The sequence below is a fragment of the Amblyraja radiata genome, chromosome 1, assembly GCF_010909765.2.
Source record: "Amblyraja radiata isolate CabotCenter1 chromosome 1, sAmbRad1.1.pri, whole genome shotgun sequence".
In the NCBI taxonomy this organism is placed as follows: Eukaryota; Metazoa; Chordata; class Chondrichthyes; order Rajiformes; family Rajidae; genus Amblyraja; species Amblyraja radiata.
In genome coordinates, this window is record NC_045956.1 from 128,593,362 (window position 1) to 128,605,543 (window position 12,182).

Genomic DNA, 12,182 nt, shown 5'->3' on the forward strand with positions numbered 1-12,182 from the left:
TACTCTATTCTTGTTCAGTCTCGGGGGTGTGAAGGCTGGTGGGGTGAAAAGTGAGAACCAGACGAACTATGTCCTTATTCTGTCTGGAGGGGTGAGGCCCATGGGAACTGGACTTTGTGTTTTGTTCCTGGTTTATGTATTAGAAAATAATTAACCATTTCTCCAATTTATTGTCACACATTTCACAGAAGGCAGTGGAGGCCAATTCACTGGATGAATTTAAAAGAGAGTTAGATAGAGCTCTTGGGGCTGACAGAATCAAGGGGTATGGGAGGAAGGCAGGCACGGGTTGCTGATTGTGGACGATCAGCCATAATCACGATGAATGGCGGTGCTTGCTCGACGGGCGGTATGACCTCCTCCTGCACCTATTTTCTATATTTCTATTAATCTCACCAACTTTCATATTGGTAATTGACTGGAAAGAATAACGTATTGTAGATTGCATTTAGTTGACTGTTTCTCCATTATGACAGCAGCTGCACATGATGTTTTCTCTTTTTTCCCCAAACCTTAACTTTTCCAATTTTAACAAAATTATTCCAACAGTATATTCATAATCTGTAGAAAATATAATATAGAAACATAGAAAATAGGTGCAGGAGGAGGCCATTCGGCCCTTCGAGCCAGCATAGCCATTCATTGTGATCATGGGTGATCGTCCCCAATCAATAACCCGTGCCTGCCTTCTCCCCATATCCCTTGATTCCACTAATCCCTAGAGCTCCATCTAACTCTCTCTTAAATCCATCCAGTGATATTCCCTCCACTGCCCTCTTTTTTTAGATATAGTTAAATCTGGTGACATTTTAAATTAATTCTGTTTTTAATGTAAGATTATGGATTCTCCAACTGAAGCTGTTCAAACGTCATCTAATATTGTGATTTAAAATATAACTGCACATGCTAGAAATCTAAAATAAAAATAGAAATTGCTGAGATCCTCAGCAGGTCGGGTAGGATTTGTGTTGAGGGAATCGGAGATAATATTACAGGACTGTTCACATTTCAAATGCCCTGCAATGTTAACTGTTTCTCTGGAGGCACTGCTTGATCTTTGGGTATCTTGGGCGTGTCCTGTACTTTAAATTGGCTGTTCAGTTTTGGTATAACTGGAATAGAATCATTGCATTGGAAGATACATTTACAGTACATCTGGATTTTCACTATTTGCACCTGGAAATCAAAAAAGGGTCCATTAATCATTGGATTGAACGTTAGTAAACATCAGAGGGGTGAGCAAAGTGAATGCATTATATTAAGATGGAGATATATGAAAGGATGACAAACCAAGAATTTACAAACCTTAAGTCAAGTGCAATATATATAGATGGAATTAACCCTACAAATGCAATTTGTAAGTCAGAAATTGAAAATGCTGGGCGTTGATTTTAAAATGGAGATGCATAATACTTGCAAATAGAGGATGATCTTTGGGAGCATATTTATATCCCTTGATGCATATATATATATTGTTGGAAGAGATTAAAACTAACCATTTTTAAGTTGCTGTAATCAAGGATTGTGCCGGGAAGACCTGAGTGAAATGGGTAATTGATTTAATGGTAAGGAAGGCAGAAGTATTGACTTTTCGCAGACAAAGACAACATTAGAGTTATGAATTTGACCATAGATGGCAAGATTTAAAGTAAGTCAACCATTTGCAAGAGGTTCTGACCAAGAAAATTGAAATATATTGAATATTTGAATTGCTTCAAGAACTATTGTCTATTGTCTAAAGCAAACGTTTGTGTTGAAACTTATAATCTGAACAGTTTTACTGGTCAGGATTAATACATTGTACAGAAGAGAAAATGTGGAACTTGGATTGAAGAGTCCTAAAATATTTGCAACATTTTGCAAAAATTTATAAATATACACGCCCGATTTGTCATTGATTGTGAATGTTCAAAATAGTTTCTTGTTACCTTAGCTAAGTTTATTTCTAGAAAATGTGCTATTTTATAAATTTCTTCAAATATACAGCCTGGGACCTTTTGTTTAGTTTAGAGATACAGCTCGGGAATAGGCCCTTCGGCCCATTGAATCCGCACCGACCAGCGATTCCCGCACGTTAACAATACCCTACACTACATGCTAGGGGCAATTTAACTTTTTTCTCATCAAGCCAATTAACCTACAAACCTGTACGTCCTTGGAGAGTGGGAGGAAACCGAAGATCTCGAAGAAAACCCATGTAGGTCATGTAGAAAAAGTATAAACTCCATACAGACAGCAACCGTAGTCAGGATCGAACCTGGGTCTCTGGCGCTGTAAAGCAGTAGCTCTACCACTGCGCCACCGTGCCATGTTTTGCTTATATTGTTGAGAATCTCCACCACTATTGCCGAATACTGCTTATGTCTGTTTGTAATAGCACCTTTACCATTGTTTTCCAGTGATTGCTGGGGCAACTGGAAAGGATTTTCTGACCATAATCGTACTAACGTAAAATCATTCATGGTGCTTTTGTTAAATGGCTCGAGTGTGGTTTGTTATTCAAACCAGACTGGTAATAACATTGCTTTGTTTGGCAACGAAGCTGATGATTAATATAGACAAAGAAGAGTAGTTGGGGAATACAGTATGTTGTTGCTAAAATTATGAATTAAATACTTGGCTCTCGTAATATTTGTAGACACTGCTTTTTTTTTAATGATTTCAAATGTCCTCCAGAGCTTCATAGACTGTGAAGTACTTTTGAAATATGGTTATTATCACCTCTTACGTGCATTTTTAATGAGATAAATGATCAGATAATCTTTTATTTGCCTTAGTTGAAGTGCACATTGTTATAATTCATGTCTGTTTAAAAGATCCCAGACTAGTCGGGGATCTTTCGAGCAGAATTTCAAGCACAATTCAATATTTCCTCAATTTCTGACTGCAATGTCGTTTAGGAGTGTATGTTTGAGTCTGAAATGTGGTGTGAACCCAGAAGAGAGAGTGCTGCCATTTGGCCAGGACTGGCAACAAACAGTAATATTTTAATGATTTCTCAGTGCATTCAGAAATGTAATGCAAATGTGTAATCAGTAGACTGAAAAAGACCTAAAATAATGTTTGTCCTCAAATGTCTTTCCAGGACTGAGTATCAGCTGGAAGGAAAAATTGAGGACAGAATAATTGCAGTTAAGTTCATAGCAGCTGCCACTAAGCAAAGATTTGTCACTTGGCTGGGTCATGGTTTCTAGATGCAAAATTTCAGGCTGCACTGCTGAGCGCTGGAATGGCAGCTCAGTGGAAAAATTATGTGTGCAATGCCGGCAGTATCCTGGCAAAACATGAGAGAGATAAACCTCATAGAAACTTACATTGGTTGCTTACTTGGAAAGAGGCACAATAGCTGGCTAAATTCTGATTCTGTGTGCATCAAGGAAACAGGATGGGGGCATAATTTAATCTCTTTACTTTGCACATGCTTTGATCAGAGAGGAGGGCAGGACAGACATATGATTAATACCCAAGTCGTTGTACAGTAGCCTGTGCAGCACGTTCCCATACTTGCCCAGACATATCTGTCAATTGATTTTTCTTTTCCCACTGCTGGCTGCAGCTTCGGCACAGCATATTCTTGTGTGAAACAAATTAAACACTAGCATTTAAGTGTTCAATATGTCTGGATCCATACTTTTAAAGGTGCTTACTGCACTAAAATGAAACATACATTTTAAATTATTTTGTTTGAAATGTGTCAAATAGATATACAATTAAATTTAGGGTCAGAAAGGATGATAATTATTTTACTTAAGATTATTTTACTTTAAATTATTTACTTCAGAAATGCATTTAAGGGGATTTTCCCATGTGCAGGATGATTTTTTTTTGTGTTGCAAGGCTGAGCACTTTACTACTGCTTGAAGCAATTCCATAATCTTCACGATTCAGCAACTTTTTTCAAGGAATTATATTATCACCTTTTGTGCATTAATATTTCATAGTCTAAATAGTGTTAAAGAACAGTACAGCACAGGAAAGGACCCTTCGGCCCTCAATGTATGAGCTGAATATAATGCCTATTTAAACTGATCTTTTCTACCTGTACATGATCCATATCCCTCTCTTCTCTGCACTTCCATGTGCCTATTGAAAAGCCAAAGGTTTATTTTCCATTGCAAACCTCAGGCATTTCACCGTTAAAATTGGCAACCTTTTCAGATGGGAAAGTGAGGTCCATTGACAAATTTGGGTGAATGATTTGTGAGATATCTCTCATAGTTTCTTGATCAGCATGCCTTCCTCAACCAGCAGTACCTAAATTAACTGGTTATTTATCATAATTGTATTTTTTTGTGTGATCTAAGTTATGCTAAAGTTTGGTTGTATGATTGCATATCTGACAAAACTATGCTTTTTAAAGTTGAAGCATTGAGCATTGATGTGAAGTATTCAAGCATCTTAGATAGGCAAAGATACTATTCAAACAGTTTCTCCTCGCTGAATATCTTATTATTATCACAAGCGTGCTAACATGCCAGAAATGTGCTTGTGGCTAGTAATTTGTAAAGTACACCAGGACGAGAACTTCTGAAAGTGGTAAATTGGCCATGCTTGTAGGTGATATTCATGCATTGATCTTGTATTTTCTAGATCTGATCACGTTGATTTATTCGCTGAAACTGTTCTGATTTATGACAGACTAATCCTGCCATATAGAACATCTTGTGCGACTTAAAGTTGTCATGAGGGATGAGGAATGAGAAAAAGACCTGACCTTAAAACAAAAAAAATGAAAGCCTGGCAAAGCAACAGTTTGGTTGTCAAAACTGTCAATGACTTGCAATGCTTATGCATGTTAGAAACATTCAAAACCTGTGTATTAAAACATTTAAATATAAAAACAATTAAAGAATAATTAATAGCTCTTTAAAAAAGTAATATTTTACTATCTTAAAATGCTTAGACACTTTTTAGTTGAATTTGCTTAAATCATTTAAAATATCTGTAAATTACCTTTTTACTTATTTCTGGTTCAAATAAATGTGTTTGTATCTGTGCTGGGTCTTACCTGATGCAGGTTCAGCAGGCAGAGTGCCAAGTGTAGCTGATGGGAAATTGTTTGAATGAGTATTCCATCACCAGACCGCTGAGGACTCTGGTGTTGGCGTGTAGCCAGGATATTACTGGCAGCAATCAGCCAGCATATTTGGGATATTTTTGTTCATATTCTATAATTTGTGACATTTACAGGGGTAAATCCTGGTGGTTCACGTTAGGATTTCTTGGAAGATTGTACCCCTTGCATTTTACTTTTTGCATGCAGTGTGTTGCATTCTGTGTGCTGAAGCAAATCAAGAATTTCATTGTCCTATCAGGGACACATGACAATAAACTCACTTGAACTTGAGCTTTATCCAAATATAATGTGGTATTGTTAAGCAGTGAAATATTGTATCGAACTATACAGCGCCGAAAAAGGTTCATCCCTCGTGTCCATGCTAGCTGCCAAATATCTATCTATACTAATCCCATTCTCCAGCACTCAGCCTGTAGCCTTCGAAAAAAGGAATTTCAAGTATTTAGCAAAATAGTTCTTAAATATGTGGAAGTATCTGTTTCCACTACTGTTTTAGGCAACCCTGCCAGATTTCACCTGTGTTGAGGTCCAGCTGGTCAGTGGACCTTGGGTGCTGAAGTTTTGATTCCCTATTTCTAGAGGCCCAAACAGCAGACGAAGCTGAGGGTAGCAATTACATTGGTGTCAAAGCTATGAGGCTTTTATATAGTCTAGCTATTGCAGATATCCAGACATTTTTGTTTCATTTTAGAAATCCTATCATGTCACACTTTGAACTGTGTTGAGGTTTCTTTCATGCAAATGGTCCCAATCCCTTTGTAAGTTGTGTTCTGACTTTGGGACTTGCGGTACTTCCGACTGTATTCTCATCTGCATTTTGGAATTGAAAACTCTATTTTATCAAAGTCGTTTGAGTATGAATTCCCATTACTGATCCTGGAGATATCACTATCCAACTCTAAAAAGAGCATATTTTCCAAATAGAGCATATTCTCTTCATTGTCTTCTTCCTGTCGTGTGGCTACACTTTTCCAAGCCGCTGCATAACGCAGGCTCTGGCACATGGGGTGAAGACCTTGAGATCTTCTGGTTTGCAGGGCTCTGGGAGGAGGGGGCAGGGAAGTAAGTGCTCCATAGTTTGGGTTGCCTCCCTGCAGTGACATTGGGCGGGTCCAATGTTGTTGTACCCCCACTTCTGCATGAGGGCTTTGCACCGTCTGACCCGTGTTCTGAGGCGATTGAGGCAGAGCCAGACTGGCCATGTCTCTTTCGCTCCCGATAGAAGGGACTCCTCAGGGTATAGTGTCAGTGTGTGGGGTTTTCCTGGGATGTCAGGACTTTCATATGAAGAAAGACTAGATAGACTCGGCTTGTATTCACTAGAATTTAGAAGATTGAGGGGGGATCTTATAGAAACTTACAAAATTCTTAAGGGGTTGGACAGGCTAGATGCAGGAAGATTGTTCCCGATGTTGGGGAAGTCCAGAACAAGGGGTCACAGTTTAAGGATAAGGGGGGAATCTTTTAGGACCGAGATGAGAAAAACATTTTTCACACAGAGAGTGGTGAATCTGTGGAATTCTCTGCCACAGAAGGTAGTTGAGGCCAGTTCATTGGCTATATTTAAGAGGGAGTTAGATGTGGCCCTTGTGGCTAAAGGGATCAGGGGGTATGGAGAGAAGGCAAGTACAGGATACTGAGTTGGATGATCAGCCATGATCATATTGAATGGCGGTGCAGGCTCGAAGGGCAGAATGGCCTACTCCTGCACCTATTTTCTATGTTTTCTATGTTGTAGGTGTGTCACCCAAGCATCTATCTTACTGGTGCGGGGGTTATCATTCAGATGTTGAACTGCATGTAGCTCTTCATTGTGCTCTGCTTTCTTCTCCTCAAACCATTAGTTCCAAGTTGGAACACTTTTATTACAGGTAATCATCTTTGTTGGAGCAGAACCTTGGCAAATATCTCATGTAGTCATAATCTATTGAGACTGCTCTGCACCTTGCTGGTTATGTCCTCAACACATACAAATTTATTGGTCAGACCTGACCACATTACAAATCCAAAATCACTCTCTTTGATCGTCACCTAATTGTCCAGGTTTTCAGTCATTTAACGCTTTGATGGCTTCTAGGAACTTACCTATACCTGATAAGGCTGACTAATAAAGGGAAAAGCTGGTGATGTGGAAATAGACTGGATAAATATTATGACTGTTATGTGCTTGCATTTAGAATAAATATTGGAACGAATAGTCCGGTTGAATGGTCCTATTGTAACTTTGAACTTCTGTTACTTCCATGAGGCATTTATCTCTGACTTAAGTTTTCCTAGCATGTATAAATATGACTGGATATGCAATGGAGAAACGAGGAACTGAATATATTGGTTTGCAAAAATGACAGTGCTGGAGTAACTGAGGGCTGAGGTTTGCTTTATCAATGTTCACTCCAATAATTCATCATGCTTGCTTCAACAGTGCCTCTATAATTTGTGACCACTGGCTTTCAGAAAGATGAGCAATATGGATATACCATAAAGTACCACAAGTTACACATGATCTTGACTTGAACATGTTCTTGGATCAGATAATGAATTTTATTATGACATCAAAAACATTGTGAGAACTGCAATAATGCAGTCTTTATCAGCTTTTAAGGCAATGTGGGACCGGCAATAAATGCAGCAATGCCAAAGTCACTTGCAATTCATTATTAAATGAAAACCATTCTGAAATGACCTCAAAATAATCTAAGCTATTGTCAGGAGGTTCGACATCTAAGTTCACATCAGAAGTTTTCCACTTAACAACAACCTGCGTGAAGATTTTGATGTGAATTCTAGTTGTTAATTCTTCAAGTCTATTGTACCTTTTCTTTCGTAATTAATATTTATATTTCAAGTTTCACAACAAATAAACTGTCATTACAGTTACGAATGTGACAAATGCATTGCAAACCTCACAACTCGTACAAAAGATCTCTTTTATTCTATAAAAACCTAGTTGCTCTCTTTAAAATGCACTGTACAATTATTCTTACCTTTTACAGTTGTTTTCCATCACAAAGGTAGTGCCCAAAGTATTATTCTTATGGTTGTCGTTTATAAAATCTCGCCATTGGGACGCATTTCAGACAGTGTGATGTACTAAATTGTGTGATGTTACTGTTTATGAATATTTTATTGTGAATATTGGATATGTAACCAGATTGCATTGCTTCTGAGGAACCAATTGAATGTGATAACTTTGATCAGCAGAAATCCTCTTGCTTCGTTTATAATACTGATACTATTAAAAAGTTAATTGTTAGTGTATTCAGAGGCCGTGAATTTACAAGTACTGTTAGCACCATTGAAATTACTGTCAAAAGATTTAAGCCATGATCCAAATTTCTGTGCAGAATTTTAAAAAATCGAGTAGAGGTTTGAGGTGTTAATAATGAAGCCAATCAGAATTACTTTGATCCACCTTCATCTAATGTTTGCCCTGATTACAAAACAGTTGCCATAGAAATGGCACTTTAATATTAATGAACAGTCATCTCTACCATAGACTGCATATGATTTATACAATACAATGTTTTATTTCATTTGTACCTGTAACTAAATGGCCTGTAACAACATATTTTACTGATGAGTTCTGTTCAAATAATTTTTCTGGCATTAGTTTATTGTTGTGTATATTGAGATATGGTGAAAAACTCTTGCATGCTATTGAGTCAAGTTATACCTTGCATGAGTATAATCAAGCCTGTACAAATACAACAGGTAGTGTAAAGAGAAATAACCAGATTGTAGAATATAGTGCAACAGTGTTCCAGCTACAGAGAAAGTGCAGATTAAAAAAGAGTGCTGCACTGTGTTGTGGTGCAAGATCATGTCTCCACCCTTAGCTTATGAGAGATCTATTAATTTCATGAAAGAAACTGTTCCGGAACCTGGTGGTACATGCTTTCAAACCTTTGTATCTTCTGTCTGTTGGGAGATGGGAAAAGAGAGAATGACCACAGTGTAAATTGTCCTTGATTATATTGGGTGAGGAACTGGGCTGAATCCACAACTCTGCAATTTCTTGCAATTTATTTCTGGGCAGAGTAAATCATAGAAACATAGAAACATAGAAATTAGGTGCAGGAGTAGGCCATTCGGCCCTTCGAGCCTGCACCGCCATTCAATATGATCATGGCTGATCATCCAACTCAGTATCCCGTACCTGCCTTCTCTCCATACCCTCTGATCCCCTTAGCCACAAGGGCCACATCTAACTCCCTCTTAAATATAGCCAATTAACTGGCCTCGACTACCCTCTGTGGCAGGGAGTTCCAGAGATTCACCACTCTCTGTGTGAAAAAAGTTCTTCTCATCTCGGTTTTAAAGGATTTCCCCCTTATCCTTAAGCTGTGACCCCTTGTCCTGGACTTCCCCAACATCGGGAGCAATCTTCCTGCATCTAGCCTGTCCAACCCCTTAAGAATTTTGTAAGTTTCTATAAGATTCATAAATCATGATGCATTGTGATAAAATGTGCATGGTGCATGTGAAGAAATTGGTTGGAGTCATTAGAGATAAGTTTAGTTTGTTGTCATGTGTACCGAGGTATAGTGAAAAACTTTTGTTACGTGCTAACGAGTCAGCAAAAAGACAATACATGATTACAATCGATCCATTTACTGTGTATAAATACATGGTAAGGGAATACCGTTTAGTGCAAGGTAAAGCCAGCAAAGTCCAACTGAATTTCCTTCATCTCCTGAGCATGTAGAGGCTTTGATGTGCTTTCTTGGTTGGAGTGTCAATACACTTGGCTGAGGACAAATTATCACGTTGAAGAAGGGTCTTGACCCGAAACGTTGCCTATTTCCTTCGCTCCATTAATGCTGCCTCACCCGCTGAGTTTCTCCAGCATTTTTGTCTACCTTCGATTTTCCAGCATCTGCAGTTCCTTCATAAACAAGTTCTATTGATGTATTTTTAAAATATTTTATGGCACCATAACGTTCATCCACTATGGGGACTCTGGCATTCGTTTCAACGTTCACCAATGAGTGATTTTAAAGTTGTTCTCTTTGGCTTACTTAAATTAAATTTCTCTTTTCAGCTGCGATAAGTCAGTAACTACTGCATTGGAGCATTTTTTAAATCATTAATGAAATTCCAATTTGATTGATAAAAATTATTTCAATTACATTGTATGGCGTTAGCAAAATTGGTCACTTCTTTATTTTGACTGTTTTAAGTACAATATTTTGTAAATTGATTTGATAAGTATGTCATATTAAGTGATATTAAGGTTGGAATTTGCATGTTGGTTGAAATAAAGCAACTTTGAGGCATACAGACAAACTTTCAGCACTGTAAGGATTTTTATAGTAATTAACCACAGGGAAAGTGTCAAGTATATTAATTTCAATTATTTGTAGTTATTTTATATATATTCATTACAATACGTAAGAATACGTTTTTTTAATAATATTCGGTTGTTACGTGAGTCTTCCATCTTGTTGCATCTGGGGAAGTTAAGGTGAAATGGACCAAAGTCAAAGTGAAGGTATCGGAAGATAGAACCCTTGAGTATTGGGCACAAGACAAGATAGAATGTAATCAGGAGGCCAATTAAATGGATGGAAAGAATACAAAGAGTCTAATCTTCAGGTTGGGAGCAAAGAATTAATATACTTTTGGTGATAATGCAATTGAACTGGAGAAGATAATGACAATTAAAGGCTGAGGAGATGGTGCTTGAGAATGAAATATTCATAACATCGTATAGAGTTTGGGAAGGGCATTAGATCGACTACTGAATCAGGAAGAGGTGTGAGGTGTTCAGAGCTGTTTGGTAAATCATTTTAACAGTCATCTGAGCTATAGTTTTCATTTATTAGGTACAACCAGAAATAATTTTGAAGGAAAGAAAGTAGTCCGACTTGAATATGAAGCTTATATTCCGATGGCTGAAGTTGAAATAAAGAAGATCTGCAGAGGTATTAGAAATCGTTGGCCAGCGATTCATCACATCAACATCCATCACAGACTTGGGTAAGTTACTGGTACTGAATACGCCATGACATTGAAACGGCGATAGTTTAAATGACGGGAACAGACAACTAATATGAAACAATTGTGCTCTTCTGTGCTACTTCGTGCTGTTTGCACAGAAGATTATGCAGATTTACATTAGAGTAACATTTGGCACTTATCAAAGCAAAGATTAAACTATTTTGCCTTTGACTGCCACTAAATTTGATGTTTAAGCAAGTATGAAATGAGATTTTGAAGCAAATGCACTTAAGAATTTGTACTGTTTAATGTGTGTGTTTTAATTGCATAATCTCAATCGTACTAAATCAGTACTTGAGGAGCCGAGCAACAGGCTGAAGTTGGGCAGGCTGCGTTCCTTGGAGCCCAGGTGGCTGAGGGGTGATCTTATAGAGTTTTATAAAAACACTAGACCAAGTGCAGACCCGTTGGGTCTGTTCCCCCAACGTGCGGTTGTAGGGGGGGAGGCGGCATGCAGCGTCACACACACTAACTATCCCACCCACCCATCCCCCATCCCCCCCCCGCACTCGCGCTAATTACCTCCCTTGATATTATAATTATATTATTAATTTGCTCCTTTTTACCCCATAACCATATAACCATATAACAATTACAGCACGGAAACAGGCCATCTCGACCCTTCTAGTCCGTGCCGAACACGTATTCTCCCCTAGTCCCATATACCTGCGCTCAGATCATAACCCTCCATTCCTTTCCCGTCCATATAACTATCCAATTTATTTTTAAATGATAAAAACAAACCTGCCTCCACCACCTTCCCTGGAAGCTCATTCCACACAGCCATCACTCTCTGAGTAAAGAAGTTCCCCCTCATGTTACCCCTAAACTTCTGTCCCTTAATTCTCAAGTCATGTCCCCTTGTTTGAAACTTCCCTACTTTCAGTGGGAAAAGCTTATCCACGTCAACTCTGTCTATCCCTCTCATCATTTTAAAGACCTCTATCAAGTTCCCCCTTAACCTTCTGCGCTCCAAAGAATAAAGACCTAACTTGTTCAACCTTTCTCTGTAACTTAGTTGCTGAAACCCAGGCAACATTCTAGTAAATCTCCTCTGTACTCTCTCTATTTTGTTGACATCCTTCCTATAATTAGGCGACCAAAA

General features: G+C 38.2%; 1 protein-coding gene across 6 annotated transcripts in view; it reads left to right on the plus strand.

Annotated features, from left to right (window-relative positions):
- mocs2 (molybdenum cofactor synthesis 2) overlaps positions 1 to 12,182 on the plus strand; it is a 75,995-nt gene that overhangs the window by 25,788 nt on the left and 38,025 nt on the right. For 5 of the 6 annotated variants that reach the window (XM_033030894.1, XM_033030866.1, XM_033030876.1 and 2 more), the window contains exon 5: positions 10,903 to 11,056. In XM_033030894.1, coding sequence (XP_032886785.1) covers positions 10,903 to 11,056 — 154 coding nt within the window. Of the gene's footprint in view, positions 1 to 10,902; positions 11,057 to 12,182 lie in introns of those variants that run through there. The other variant, XR_004413672.1, reaches the window with a different exon arrangement.